Raw genomic sequence first — 15,447 nt, forward strand, 5'->3', positions numbered from 1 at the left:
TGGAGGAAAACCCAGTCTCCTTGCTAGATTTCAGAAAACACTAAAACTGTTGAAATCAAACCAACATGGCTTGTGTGCAATCATAGACAAGTAACAAAACCGAAAGCAAATCTCGGTACACAGGAACTTCTCTTATCCGGCCGAAGGGGGCATTTCAACTCAATGGGACTCAATTACAGATTTTTTTAAACGTTTTTTAAAAGATTTTATTTATTTATTTGACACAGAGAGAGAGATCCCAAGTAGGCGGTGGCGGGGGGGGCGCAGGCTCCCCACTGAGCAGAGAGTCAGATGCGGGGCTCGATCCCAGGACTCCGAGATCATGACCTGAGCCAAAGGCAGAAGCTTAACCCACTGAGCCACCCAGGAGCCCTTAAAAACTAATTCTTTTGTTGAGTAAACTACGCCCAAGCTGGGGCTCAAGCTGGCCACCCTGAGATCAGGAGCCCCGTGCTCTACCGACTGAGCCAGCCAGGCACCCTCGATTTTTGAAAAATAAAGTGAAACTGACAAAACTAAAAAAAGAAGATTGGACTCCCAGTTCACACACACACACACACACTCACACACACACACAAGAAGGATTAAAGTGAATGTAGAAGTCTAAATGAATTGAAAATCCTGCTCCCACCAAAAAAAAAAAAAAAAAGTCTAGAAAATATGAGTAGATCCTAGTGACTGGAAATGCAGAAACCACAAAAGAGCCAAGCATGTTGGACCATCTGAAGACCTAACGCTTCTTAACAGAGAGCCAGATTAATGGCTTGGAGGGAATTTTTGCAATGCAGAAAACACTTTGTATCTACAGCTATCAAGGAGCTTGAACAGATGAACAAGGGAAGAACAACCCAACAGACAAAATATTACACAGCCGTCTAAAATATATATATTAATTGGAGCTCTACCAGGTGAAATAGTGGCACAAGAAATTGACTGAGTGAAGAAAGCGGAATGCACAAACATACCTAACATGATGCAATTTTGCACAAACGGGCAAAACCAGCGCCAGACCCCAGCGATCCTGGTGCGTAGGACGCATTCGTGATAAAATTGCGTGTATGTGTCTGTGTAATAAAGGTAGTTTTCATGGCAAATATTAACTCTTAGACCAACAAAAATAAACCCCAAGAAAAGTAAAAATTGGCTCCAGACCCATCCCCGTAGGTCACAATAAACACTGTTATACGGACCCGCCCATCCTTTTCTCCACAGTTCTGTGGATACATGCTTATGCAAAATTAGGATCATAATGATTCATACGGTTCTGAGATCTGTTTCTTCGGGTCAGCTTCTCTCATGTCCCTGGGCGTTTGCCGATGCTATGTTCTCTTCCCCCAAACACCCCATCCTTTAAGCCTCTAAGAAACCTGCCATTGGAGGCCCCTTGATAGAAGGCGGTTGACCGCCCTGGATTTTGTCGTGGCTGGTTTTGTCCCCTTCCCGGAAGCACGTTTGTGGAGGTCTACCTGGTGGGAAAGTGTCTGGTGGGCTCCTCACCTCTCACGTTAAACTGGGGAGCTCCTTGGGAGCGGGAACTCTGCCTCTTTCATCAGTGTGTCCTCACGGTGCCCAGAACGCATACAGCAGGCGCATCCTAAGTATCGTCGCTGTACAGAGGGGTGTGGGCTTCCTGCCCCCACTTGTGTGGAGCGATCTCAAAGACGGTGCAGGTGAAGGGGTGATCTGGTGACTTGGACACCAGACGGTGAGGCCAGAGCTGGGAAGGAGGCCTGGGCAAGCCCCAAGTGACCCCCACCCAGCACCCCCTCTCCCTTTCCCAGAGCGCTTCCGAAGGCTCAGCAAGGAACAAGCCTGCACACAGGGCTCCGTGTAGGATATATATTTATATACAGAATTGCTCTTTTTATTGTACTTTATCCTCTTTTTACAGTAGATCTGACACAGGCATTGTATAACTGCGCAGAGACCGTGGGGGCAAGGGCAATGCAGGAGGACACGGGGAACCAAGAAGAGACTCCCATCCAGCGAGAGGGGAAGCGGGCAAGGGTCCGTCCGGGGGTGGGGTGTAGGAGCGGCCGTGTCAGAAAAGAGACCGACAGTTAGAGAGGGCGGAGACGAAGGGCGTTTTTGCTGGACAACACCAAAGGCCCCTCGTGGAACGTTCTATGGGCACTATGGGTCGTTTCAAAACGCCAAGGGGTCTGGAGGAGGTGGGGACCGAGACATTCAGAGCCTAGACTGAGCGGCTGTTTGCAACGTTCGGGCTGACAGGCGGAGGAGAGGGAGGGAGTTAGGGACGAGCTGCTAACGTGCTAAGAGAGACTGGAGAGAGGCTGGTGGGGGCAGCTCGGGCCCAGAGGGGAAGGAGGTGAAACGGTCCCATAGCCAGCTGGCGTTTCCAAGGTGGCCACTGGGGACCCGGCCAAAACGGCTGCCCCTCCCCCAGGGCTCCAGGGAAGTGGAACTTGAAGGATATTCTGGGAAAACAAACAGGGAGAAGTGAGCCATCAGCCAAAACAAAGTGGACGTTCAGCCTAGGTCAACCCCATCCCTCTGGGGCGTGCCTATTTGGGTGACAGGAAGAGAATTTTCAAGAACCAATAGGGACTCCTCGACCAGACCCTGGTTCCCAGCGCACGCCGTCACCAGAGGGTGGGAAGACAAACGTGCCAGAAAACACAGAAAAGGCCACGGAGCCACCTCGTCCTGGATGACAAACAGTTGTCTTTCAGAGGAGGGAAGGGGGTTGGAGAGGATGTGGGGACAGGCCACAGGGGGAGCAGGATACGTCAAAAGCCACCAAGGCAGGGACTGTGTGGATGAGGCAGGAGGCGCGGGAGACACAGAGAGAGGGGGAATGGAGTGTCTGCAAGCTGGGGCTGAACTGAGATGCGAGTGTGTGTGCGTCTGTGTGTGTGAGAGAGGAGGATGAGTGTGAAGGCAGGTGTGAAAGTGGGCGGGTATGAAGGTGGGCAGGAAGGCATCTTCTCTAGTTCTCTGGGGACAGGAGGGGTGGAGACACCCCACTCACAGCTAAAACAGAACCAGAACAGCTCCTGAGTCCTCTGGGGCCGTCCTGGGATCCCATCTCCCTGCCTCTGACCGAGCTGGAGTCGGGAGAGGAAGGGCGGGGACAGGAGGCCAGGAATCAAATGGCCATCACCAGGCAGGGTTCACGAGTAAAGAAAAGGGGGGTGGGACTCAGACAAGTCATAGCTCTGTTATAAAAAATACCTTTGGGGCGGGTGAGGGAGGGATCAGGCAGGGTCAGGGACATTCCAGAAGCATCCATAGGAAAGAGGTGGGGGCAGGAGGAAGGGGCCTCAGGTTTTGTTGACACGGAGCTTGAAGGCCACGCGGCCGGCGAACTTGTCCCGCTCGTCATCCGTGGCGATGTTGGCGGCATTCACCCGGCATTCCACGTTCACCTCCACATTGGGGGTCACGTTCAGGAACTTGACGGCCACCAGGGGCTGCGTGTAGTTCACCTGGGCCAGAGGAGGAGAGCGAAGGTCCAGGATCGCCGCGACTCAGCCTCTTCCCCAAGAACCACCCACCCCTGCTCCCCTAGGGGTGCCACGAGTCCGGGCCTCCCATCATGACTTACGTGGAACTTTTTGCCATAGTAGGGGAAATACATGAGGTCGATGTTGCCATTGGCAGGAAACATGACAAAATTGCCAAGATTCTCAGCATCTTCATCACGCTGTGGGGGCACAGGAGTGGGGGGGAACATGTTAGGGGCGCCGGGAACCCAAGAGCTCTCCAGACTGCTCTTCATTCAGCCCAAATAATTTCTGTCTCCGATCAGTCTCCCTTGGGCTGTGAGCCCATGTGTGTGTGTGTGTGTGTGTGTGTGTGTGTGTCTGCGTGTGTGTGCCTCCTCCATCAGACTGGGAAGTCCTGAAGGGCACTAATGATCCGGACGCCCCCCACGGCGCTCCCACACCACGTTCTTACCCCAGTCTCAGGAATCGGTTTCTGGAGCAGAGCCAAGAGAGAACAGACACATGAGTAAGGGCTCGGTAGGCAGGGGAGGGGGCCGTGGTGGGAGTGAAAAGGGACAGAAAGCTTCTAGAGACGACGGAGGTGGGGTCCGAGGTCACTGAGTCGAGGTAGGTGTGGCTAACTACCAGACGCTGAGAAAGTACTGAGGAAGGAACAGGTGAGCTCCAGGAGGGAGAGCGGAAGTCATGGTCATCAGGGACTAGATGAGAAGGTGGAGGTTAGGGATAGAAGCCAGGGGCGGAGGCTTGGGTGGAGTCAGATGGGGGAGGCTCCTGCATCCTAAAGAGAAGCGGTGGGGGGGGGTGGGGGTAGCCCCTGGGGAGTTTGAGCCACATGGGGACTCACTCTTACCCCCTTGTCCCTATAGTGACGGGGCCTCTGACAGCAAAGAAGATAGGGAGAGATCCATGAATTACGTGGAAACCACGAAGGGCACACAGGTGGGCAGGGCCAGAAAAACTCACCTTCCCCACACAGGTGACATTCATGCTCTGATTGGCTCCTGCGTAGAAGTTGATGACCTGGAGAGAGGAGAGAGGGATGAGCTTGGCCGAGACACACGTATCCAGCCTTCCCTCCCCACGTCTCAGCCTCCCACGGCCTACCTCTTTTGCTCTCCCGGCCACTCAAACATCATCCCCAAATCTCTCTAATGCCCAGGAGCCCCAGCGAAAGGAAGCATCTGCCAGCGGAGGGTGGTCCCAGCCCTGTCCTTCTGCCTTCTCCGCAGTAATCAAGGTCACACGTACCCGGTTCATCTTGATGAAGACACAGGGCTGCCCAGTGCTGTAACCGTAGTGGGTCGGGTCCCCAATGCCGGAGCAATCCCCCAGCTGGGTTCGGTTGAACTGACAGGCACGCTTCGGGTAGTTGAGAACCCCATTATCCGGCTGTTCATAGTAGCGCCCCGGGCGGCAGACATCGTTCTTCTGGGCTTGGATGGAATCGTTGTAAGCTAAGGCGGTGGAAGAGAGAGGGTCATGGGCCTGCTGTTCTGCCTCCTGGGCCCTCCAATGCCCTGTCCGAGCTCCCACACCGCCACACTCACGTTCCAAGAACTTGTTGAGCTTCTGAACGTGCTGGTCCCAGCTCTCGGAGTCACTGACGTTGACAATGACATCAAGATTCTCGGTCTTGGGACGAATCATCAAGCCTATAGCCCACCAGGGCAGGAGTGGAGAGGACGTATTTACGAGGAGGGACCACACACAGAGGGAAGAAGGTGGACCCAGGGAGCAGCAGGGGGAGGGATGGTGGGGTGAAGACGAGAGATCGGCTGCATGGGAGGAAGATCTCCCGGGAACATAGGGCACCTTTCCAGGTCACAAAACTCTCGGCTGCAGGCAACGGGAAGAAAGGCAGACTTCAAGCACTCCCCTGAGGGCTCGGCTCACCAGAACCAAGCCTCTGCGAACTGTGAGTTCTTCCCGGGGGCCGTAAGGTCTTTTTTGGAGGTTTGGGGGGCACAGAACCGGTTAATGGCTGGCGGGAAGCGTGAGTCACTCACCTGGCGTGGCCAGTCGGTCCTGGTACTTGGGGGTATGGTCAGAGACCGTCTGCAGCATGACCCACATGGTGAGGGTGAACATCGCCGTGAGGAAGCCATAGAAGACGAGGTAGAAAAGGAGGATAAAGGCTAGGGAGGAGGAAACAGGGTCAGCAGGTTCAAGGCTCCCGGGATGACCTCACCTATCCCCCACACACCGGTCTCTCTCTCCGAGGTTCAGCACGGGGACGGGTCACAGAGTCTTGGGGACATCTTAGAGCCTTCCCTTGGGAGCAAAATGAGACAAGCTAGAAACAGGCAGTTGCATCTGGCTTCCAGCCATGGCTCCCAGCCCCCTCCAGTCCTAGGGCGCAGTGAAGCCCAACCTTGCCGAGGCCACAAGAGACCTAAATTCTCGTTGCTGGGACAACCCCAAGTATAGGCCACAGTCATTCTGCATCCAATTACACTTCCAACTTCTCGACCATTCATGGCCCTGAAAAGGCACCACGTCTGTGACTGCTACATGGGTCCTCATGCTTAAAGCCATCCATCCAGAAAAAGGACTTTTTAAGCCGACTCTGACCACCATTCACGCCTAAACTCTCAGCCCATCCTTCAGACTGCAGACCCTCACCCTCAAACGGCAGAGACCCTGCACATGGCTCCTGCCTACCCACGACATCTCTCAGCTGTGCAGAACCTTCAACCAGCCCCAATTTACGCATAGCCCCCAAGCCAGAGGCGGAGAGGAAAGGTGGACCGTCCCAGAGCCTTCCTGGCACAGAGCAGGTGCTTGGTGGATGTGACAAGGAACTCCGTCCCTCCTCAGCCTAGGATGTCTGCTGTTGCTACCACTCAGGACCCCCAATCCTTCCATCTCAGAAGACTCGTTCCCCATGAAGTTTCTCCAGATTTCCCCAAGCAGTCAGGGACCCCTCCAATCCCAGGGGCCAGGCTTCCAGTTACCCCCAAGGCAAGGATTACCCTGGACCCGTCTCCAGGGCCCCAGGACGGGGAGGGGGGGTGGGGGGCGGCACTGATGGGAATAGTATGCACTGGGTGTGGATGAATTACAAATTGTGTCACCCAGGGTCCCCGATTCAAGGCTTCCCTTAGACTTCCCAGCCTCACAATCCCTTTTGGAAGAATGCCACAACCCTGCCCGCAAGCCCAGCACCAGATCCCCCGACTACACACCTAGAGTCCTGCTATGGGTTGGGAAGATCTCCAGGCACCCCAGACCCACAGACACGCTCTGCCCAATGATGTACGCCTCTCACCACCACTAGCATCCACTCCTCCCTCCGCCTGCGACATCTGAGCCGAATATCCAATCTCCAAAACCTCCTAGGGCCACCCCTCCTCAACAGCCCCCCACCCACAAAGCCGCACAGCAAAGCTCCAAATGTTCAGCAGTGGGATACTGACAACTTCCGCTGTGAAGAACCCCCACCCCCCACACTCCCCACCTCTCCAAGACCCGCCCCCTCATGAATGTTCCCAGGGTCCAGGGGATGGGCACGAGCTAAAAATAGACGGGCTTGGCTAGCTAGTGAGAGCCAGAGGGAGGGAAGGGGCGCTCTTCTGCGGAAGGGGGGGGCGGCCGTGCGGAGCGGACCTGCCCCGGGAGGGAGCGCGAGCGCCACGGCGCGGACACGCGCGCACGGCCCGCGACCCCCCGCGCGAGGGGGCTCCGCGGGGGGCGGGAAGGCGGCAGTGACCTACTTTCTCCGCCTCCGCAGCGGCCGGCCGGGGAGATTAGACCGGCGATTCGGCCCCCTCCCAGGCCGGAGCCCGGCAGGGGGGCCGGACGCCGGGGACCTGGGAAGGGAGCTGGGGCCAAACCGGCGGGACCCGGTGCCCCCCGGGCGTCGCCCGGAGGACCCCCGCCCCGCCCCTCGTGCGGCCCGCCCTGCGTACCCCAACTGGTGCCGGTGCGGCCCATGAACTGGTGCGTCCTCGGGTTCCACACGAACTCCTTCCACTCCTCAACCACCTGCCCGCAGCTCTTCTTCTCCTTCTGGATGACCATCTTGGCGGCGGGGGGCGAGTCCCGCGCGGGGCGGGGGGCTGCGGAGAAGCTGGGGTGCGGCGCGCAGAAGCTCCCCCACGCTCCGGAACGCGCGGGGAGCAAAGGCAGCGGGGGCGAGGGAGACCCTCCTCAGATAGGCAGCTGCTGCTAATTCCGGGGCGCACGGCCGCGCGCTGCGGGGTGCTGACAGCGCGGCGTAGGATGCACGGATCCTAGGGCCCCCAGCTGCGATGAAAAGGGGGACTGTCAGATCAGGGGAGGATAGAAAGGGGAAGGCGTGCGGTGCAGCTTCACCCCCCCCAAAAAAACCTTCTAGAATCAAAATGAAAAGGGATGCAAAACCAGACGGCTGCAAAACCCAAGCGAAACGCAGAAAAAAATAGGGGTGCAAGGAGGCCAGGGAGGGTGGGGGAGGGGGCTGCCCCGAAATCCGAGATGCAAAGAGGCTATGGAGAGGGGCCGGGTGACCGCTCAAGGCTCTTCCGCCTAGCGGAGACCGCCACACCAGTGGTGGCGCGGCCACGGGGGGTGGGGCAGGGACGCGCAATTGGGGGACAGCCAGGGACGGGGGGCCCCCCAGGCGGAGGCTCCGCTCCTCAGCAGTGCGGGGCCGGCGGTCGCGGCGCGCGGTCTTTATACTCGGCGGCTGTGGGGGTGTCCGCCCCCTTCCCACCCCCAGAAGCCCCGCCTCCTCGCCGCTGGCCCGGGCGACCTCATACATATGCAAATATGGAGAGAGGGATTGGGTCCGCCCCCTGCCGCCTCTTCGGGACCGGGAGGTCTCTCCCCTGCCCCCACCCCAGGTACTGGACCGGATCAGGTGGATGGAGGGGATGGAGGGCGTGTCGCGGCGGAGTGGAAGGAACGACAACCCCGGAGAGGCGTGGGGCGGAAGAGGGAAGCCGATCTGTGCTGAGAAGGGGCCCCAGGCAGGCCGTTGGAGACTGAGATCCGGAGACCGACAGGGCCAAATGTGAGAGGAATAGAGAAAGAGCCAGAGACCAGGACCAACAGTAGGCACCAGCCAGGGTGTTAGAACAGGCCACACAGAGATGGAGAGAGGTCCCCACAGGAGGGAAATCCCCCTTGGGGAGCAGCTACCGCCCCCCCTCCCACCTCCTTCACAAGTTCCACAGCCCCTGGTCTTCTCCAAGCCCAGAAGCTTCCCCAGGTCCCCACCCACTCTCTGGGCAAAGTCCTTCCAGACACCACATTCCTGACCCCTAGCACTGCCCTGGGACCCCAGCCCTGGATCCAGATCTGCTCAGGTGTCCTGTCTTCCCCCGCCCCCATGTCTGAAGCCCCCTTCCCCACTTACCCATGTGGGTTGACAAACATTTATTAAGTACCTGCAAGAGACCTTATGCAACTCTAGCCCTGGGGAGGCAAAGTCACAGTTCTCCCGGGGTTCAAGAGACCCACAGACTAGAAGTGGGTACGGGAGCCTCGAGAGACCTCAACTTAAGAATCATTATCTGTCACTTTTTATCTCTTCAAATTTTGTCACTTTCCCTTGAAGAGTTGTTTCTGCTTTCAACTCTCGCTCACCATCCTTGGTTCTAGCCCTCCACAACACCTTTCCCGACTGTCAGCCTCCCCCTGGAACGCTCTCCCCGGACCCCAGCTTCATGGACTTGGGATCTGCTCAAACAGGGCTGATGCTCAGAAGAGCCTTTTTTTTTTTTTTAAAGATTTTTATTTATTTCTTCGACAGAGAGAGATCACAAGCAGGCAGAGAGGCAGGCAGAGAGAGAGGAGGAAGCAGGCTCCCTGCCAAGGAGAGAGCCCGACGCGGGGCTTGATCCCAGGACCCGGGGATCATGACCCGAGCCGAAGGCAGAGGCTTTAACCCTCTGAGCCACCCAAGGGCCCCTCAGAAGAGACTTTTGCTCTGCTGTCAGTATCCTGTAACTCTGCCTGATTTTATCTTTGGAGTTGTAATTCACAAGACGAGTCCAGTGGGACAATGGAGTGTGCGTGTGCCCAGAGGCAATAAGGTTAGCGCGTTATACACACACCTGCACCACCCCGTGGCCGAGAGCCGAGAGGCCACACTTTACGTTCCAAGCCAACCTTACTTGGAACACAGAAAGAAGGAGATGGCGTTCTAGAAGACATGGGTGACGGAGGCATGGTATTCTAACCGTTCTCGGTAGAGCTAGTTACTTCCTGACTCAGCCAAGCACTTCAGCTGGAAAGAATGCCATGGAAGGAAGCGGAGCGCTGAGCTGCCCATAATTCCTTTTCTTTCAGTCTTTCTGTGCTCGTCAGAAAGCCAAAGGTAGAAAAATGGTAGTTTTTCTTTATTTCAAACAACGTTAAACAGCAAAAGCCCCCTGAGACCTCAAGGAAAGAATGTCAAAAAGAAAGGAAAACATTTTCTCTTTCAGTGCCTTGAATGGAACTTTCCCCCCTGCTTTTTGAACAGGGGATCCCACATCTCCGTCCTGCAAATTATACAGCTGGTTCTGCCTCGGTGCCTTCCGCAGCAGGCTCTGGATTCATTTTCTCAAGATACAGTTTTAATTAGGCCACTCCTCAGCTCAAAGGTCTTCAATGGCTTCCTGTTAGCCTGCAAGACGGAGTCCTGATTCTTTTGTGTCTCCTTCAGGGCATTCCACAATATAGACCCAGCCTGTGTCCCCAGCCTCCTTTCCCACTAGGACCCAACGCGACGTCCCCTGGAGCGGAGCCGGCCACTCCCAGGACAGGCTGTGCTTCCTTCTGACTCCACACCTTTGTCCACTTCATTCCCGCATCCTGGACGTCTGCCCTCCCGAGCCCAGCCCCACCTCCCATTCATTCATTCGATGTGCGTAGCTAACGAGCATTAACTTAGGGCCAGGCTCTGTTCTGGTCCCTGTGCTCCCAGGACTCCCATTCCAACAAATAATAAAAACCAGCCAACAAATAAAATAATGCATGATAATATTCTGCAGGAAAAATACAACAGGGTAATGTTCCAGACAGCCCCCGGATGGTCCAGGAGGGCCTTACTGAAGGGTGTAAGGGTCAGTGTGGGACCCAAGTAACCCAAAGGGAGCCACGGGGACCTGTGGGAGAAGATTCTTCCTTCCAGGAGGACAGAAGTATAGTGCGAAAGCTGGCCTACGATGAGGGTAGACAAGATCCGTACAGCAAGAGATCCCAGAGGGAAGCAAAAACCAGATCATACGGGTCTAGAACGTAGTTTGGATTAATGCAACCAACACAGAAGTAATTCTAGGGTTTGTTTGGTTGGTTAAGATTTTATTTACAGGGGCGCCTGGGTGGCTCAGTGGGTTAAAGCCTCTGCCTTCGGCTCAGGTCATGATCTCAGGGTCCTGGAATCGAGCCCAGCATCAGACTCCCTGCTCAGTGGGGAGCCTGCTTCCCTCTCTCTCTCTGCCTACCTCTCTGCCTATTTGTGATCTCTCTCTCTCTCTCAAATACAGAGAGAGAGAGAGAGTGAGTGAAAGAAGAGTGAGCAGAGTGGGGAGCAGGAAGGGCGGCGGGAGAGGGAGAAGAAAGCCTCCCGCCGAACTGGGAGCCCGATGCAGGGCTCCACGCAGGACTCAGTCCCAGGACTCTGGGAACATAACCTGAGCCAAAGGCAGATGCCTAACTGACAGAGCCACCCAGGCGCCCCTAATTCTAGGGTTTTAAGCAGGAGGCGACCTGATGAGATTTCATGGAAATCACCACGGCTGCTGCGTGGAGAATGGACCATGGGGAGCAAGGAGACCAGTGGGGCAGGCTTCGTAGGAGTCCCTACAGGAGACACGGATGTCCTAGATGAGGGCAGCGGGTTTGCAGGTGGAGACAAGAGGAAAGGTTCAGGATCTACATTGGAAGGAACCATGGGGTGACAGAAAGAGAGCAGTCAAGTCCAATGCCTGGGTTTTCGTCTGGGGTAACTGGGCTGAAAGCTCTCATGGTGTATTTTACGTTTTTTGTTTTTTTTTTTTTAAGATTCTATTTATTTATTTGACAGAGAGAGATCACAAGTAGGCAGAGAAGCAGGCAGAGAGAGAGGGGGAAGCAGGCTCTCCGCTGAGCAGAGAGCCCGATGCGGGGCTCGATCCCAGGACCCTGAGACGGGGCTCGATCCCAGGACCCTGGGATCATGACCTGAGCTGAAGGCAGAGGCTTAACCCACTGAGCCACCCAGGCACCCTGTATTTTACCTTTTCTAATGAGACTCCGAGCATGTGGAGAACAGACCTTTTGCCTTAGACTTCATATATATGTCCTCCGACACCCAAGCAACACACAGAGCTATGGAAGATAAAAGTCTGGCTGCTGACTTGTGCTTCAGCATGGAACGGCTCCTTCCAAAAACCACAGGTGAGGTCACTCGTTCTTTCTTTCATCAGGCAAGGAGCATCGAAATGACCCAGGCGCCATCGGAGAGATGAGACCTGGCTGCTGTCCTCAACCCGCATGGCCTGGGGATAGGCTCCAGACCTCTGGCTCTGTTTCTGCCCTGTACACGGGCTCCCTTGGAAAAGAATGAACGCCTTCTGTGCATTTTGGTGTGAGGCCAAAGGCACCTGTGGCAGCCATGTATGATGTTCTTCTCCTCTAGGTGCGGGTCAGCATGAATGCGGGCAGGAGGGAGCATGCTACCAAATGCAGCATTAGTATTCACAGGGAAATACGGTAAGGAAGGGAGGGAGGGTCAAAAAGCCTCTACAAGGGGTGCCTGGGTGACTCAGTGGGTTAAAGCCTCTGCCTTCGGCTCAGGTCATGATCTCAGGGTCCTGGGATCGAGCCCCGCATCAGGCTCTCTGCTCAGCAGGGAGCCTGCTTCCCTTCCTCTCTCTCTGCCTGCCTGTCTGCCTGCTTGTGATCTCTGTCTGTCAAATAAATAAATAAATAAATAAAATCTTAAAAAAAAAAAAAAAATAAAAGCCGCTACAAACCTCCAGCCTCTTCCTGAAACCCAGCCATCTCCAGAAAGGAGGAAATGAATAAGACCTCCCACACCCCCTCCCCCCAATCCAGCGGCTGTCATGAGGTCTGTGCCCCCTTGAACCTCCTCTCACCTCCCAAATCCCACGGATTCAGCTATCTTGTTCCCAACAAAACAGGTCTTTGCAGAGACAGGAACAAAGAAAGAGAATTCCAGCACACAGATATGGGTGGGCACTATTATTGGACGGCACAGTGCTTCAGTTTTGCAAGATGAAGAGTCTGGAAATGGATGGCGGCGATGGGTGCCCCACACTGAGAAACTTAAACGCCACTGAGCGATAAAAATAGTTAAGATGGTAAAGTGTAGTCAACAGAGTCAAATTAAAAAAATTTTTTTAGAAGACAGTCAATTGTGGGGCCCCCGGATGAGCGTCCGAGTCTTGGCTTCATCTCAGGTCATGATCTCAGGGTCACGAGATCAAGCCCCATGTCGGGCTCTGCACTCAGCTCGGAGTCTCCTTGTTTCTCTCTCTCCATCACCCTACTCCCTGCCAAGCTCACTCTCTCTCTCTCAAATAAATAAAGTTAATCTTTTTTTTTAAAAAGATGGTTAATTGCGGGGCACCTGGGTGGCTCAGTGGATTAAGCCGCTGCCTTCGGCTCAGGTCATGGTCTCAGGGTCCTGGGATCGAGCCCCGCATCGGGCTCTCTGCTCCGCGGGGAGCCTGCTCCTCTCTCTCTGCCTACTTGTGATCTCTCTCTCTCTGTCAAATAAATAAATAAAATCTTAAAAAAAAATTAAAAAAAAAAAGATGGTTAATTGCATTTTATGCCACAACTGGGGGAAATAAAAAAAGGAGAGAAACACAGATGTTCTGCCACTGACCACTGACCAGACCACAGCCCCCCCCCCCAGCTCCTCAGCAGCACATACAAGGCCTCTCACCACGTGGCCCAAGGAGCCTCCTCAGCCTGCCCTCATCCCGTCTCAGCCCGGCCCTGCACGCCCTTCCTTGTCTTTTATACCCTCAAGGTCAGACATCAATTTCAAGAACTATGCATGAGGTTAACGATGGCCAAGGATGCAACGTCTCTCATATACAGACCGCTTCCTCTAGGCCAAGCTCAGGGCCAGGAATCTGGGCTCTGAGGTTCATGAGATCTTCACAGCAAGCCTAGGAGTAGAGGAACTTTCCTCTCTTAGAGATGGGGATCATGTAAAGTCAAGAGACTGAGGCGTTTGTTCAAGGTCAAACGTTCGGTGGTTCCCCTCTTCGACGACCCTCGGTAGAACTCACAGCCAGTTTCCCTGGCACTTCATAGAGGTCTCTGTTCAAGAACTTCACCGGTCTGGGGGTGCTTGGGAGGCTCAGTGGGTTAAAGCCTCTGCCTTCGGCTCAGGTCATGATCTCAGGGTCCTGGGATCGAGCCCCGCATTGGGCTTTCTGCTCAGCGAGGAGCCTGCTTCCTCCTTTCTCTGCCTGCCTCTCTGCCTACTTGTGATCTCTGTTTGTCGAATAAATAAATAAAAATCTTAAAAAAAAAAAACAAACAAAAACTTCACTCTTCTGCCTACCTCTCTCCCAAGACTCTGGTTCTCCAGGACGAGGAGTGAGACTTAGTCATCTTGGGGGTCCCCATGGACTACCTGACATAGCTTGGCATATGGTTGATAGCCAGTACTCAAGGCTTAAAAGAAGGGAAAGGAGAGGGAGGGAGAAGGCGAAGGTGGGAGGGAAGAGACAGGCGGACCCAGGGTGGGGTGAGTGGACAGAGCGGGCCTGGAAGCTGCAGGGTATATGCCAAGCTCTGGAAAGATCTGTAGGGGTGTGGGAGAGCCAAGGGGCACTGGGCAGGCACTGCAGGTGCCCTTGGTGGGGCAGCCTGTGTGTCAAAGCAAAGTCAGTCTTAATGAAAGAGTGTAGACAGCTCTGGACGGTAATCAGGAATCCCGAAATCTAGGGCAGACTGGAGAAAGAGAGGTTGGGGGGTGCAGACTCCCGGACGGGCTGGGGTGCAGGGAGGAGGGAAAAGCCAGCTCCTGGGACAATCCTTGGAGACAAGAGTTTAGGAGGCTGCTGCTCAGAACCACCCTTCAATGGGGACCCAGTTGTGTTCGGGGTCCTTTAACCCTGCCCACTGGCTCCCATCTGGGGCCCCCACGGGACTGGTTTCTTTTCATTATTCAGGTCTTTGCTCAAGTGACACTACCTTAGAGAGGCCGTGCCTGACCTTAGAGAGTGCTGCCCATCTACTCCTGTCCTCTCTTACGTTACAGGATCTTATTCCCTTTACAGCACTAACCACTGTCTGAAATGATCTTGCTTACTCGTTTTTCTTCTTCATGGGCTCTCTGCCCCTGCCCCCATACCGTGAACTCTGTAAGAAGAGGGATGGTGGGGGTGCCTGGGTGGTGTCGTCGGCTTCCTTAAGCCTCTGCCTCTTGGTTTTGGCTGGGGTCCGAGATCTCAGGGTCATAGGATCGAGCCCATGTCGGGCTCCATGCTGAGTGGGAGTCTGCTAGGGTTTCCGTCTCCCTCTCCCTCTGCCATTCCCTACCTCATGCTCCTTTTCTCTCTTTCTCAAATAAATAAATAAATTTAAGGGGCACCTGGGTGGCTCAGTGGGTTAAAGCCTCTGCCTTCGGCTCAGGTAATGATCCCGGGGTCCTGGGATGGAACCCCGCATAGGGCTCTCTGCTCTGCAGGGAGCCTGCTTCCTCCTCTCTCTCTCTCTGTCTGCCTCTCTGCCCACTTGTGATCTCTGTCTGTCAAATAAATAAAACAAAATCTTTAAAAAAATAAATAGGGGCGCCTGGGTGGCTCAGTGGGTTAAGGCCTCTGCCTTCGGCTCAGGTCGTGATCCCAGGGTCCTGGGATCGAGCCCCATGTCGGGCTCTCTGCTCAGCAGGGAGCCTGTTTCCCCTCCTCTCTCTCTGCCTGCCTCTCTGCCTACTTGTGATCTCTCTCTGTCAAATAAATAAATAAAATCTTAAAAAATAAATAAATAAATTTAAAGGAAAAAAAAAAAAGAACAGAGATTGTGTCTGTCTTTTTCATCA

The 15,447-nt window shown here is 54.8% G+C and overlaps 1 protein-coding gene across 1 annotated transcript; it reads right to left on the reverse strand.

The window, feature by feature from the left end:
- Positions 1 to 1,825: 1,825 nt before the first annotated feature.
- ATP1B2 (ATPase Na+/K+ transporting subunit beta 2) lies at positions 1,826 to 8,092 on the reverse strand. Its single transcript, XM_045986664.1, has 7 exons — positions 7,379 to 8,092; positions 5,477 to 5,605; positions 5,018 to 5,122; positions 4,719 to 4,924; positions 4,434 to 4,490; positions 3,569 to 3,667; positions 1,826 to 3,449 (listed from the first exon to the last, which is right to left on the reverse strand). The coding sequence occupies exons 1-7, from the start codon at positions 7,488 to 7,490 to the stop codon at positions 3,285 to 3,287; spliced, it is 873 nt and encodes a 290-aa protein (XP_045842620.1). The 5' UTR covers positions 7,491 to 8,092; the 3' UTR covers positions 1,826 to 3,284.
- Between the last annotated feature and the right edge of the window lie 7,355 nt (positions 8,093 to 15,447).

Source organism: Meles meles, chromosome 18 (genome assembly GCF_922984935.1).
Source record: "Meles meles chromosome 18, mMelMel3.1 paternal haplotype, whole genome shotgun sequence".
NCBI classification, from domain to species: Eukaryota; Metazoa; Chordata; class Mammalia; order Carnivora; family Mustelidae; genus Meles; species Meles meles.

Coding starts and splice junctions, on each gene's coding strand:
- ATP1B2 (XM_045986664.1), bottom strand. CDS start 7,490: ATGGTCATCCAGAAGGAGAAGAAGAGCTGCGGGCAGGTGGTTGAGGAG. Junction 5,123..5,476: donor GGACCGACTGGCCACGCCAG/GTGAGTGACTCA, acceptor GGTGGGCTATAG/GCTTGATGATTCGTCCCAAG. Junction 4,925..5,017: donor GCTCAACAAGTTCTTGGAAC/GTGAGTGTGGCG, acceptor CCACCGCCTTAG/CTTACAACGATTCCATCCAA.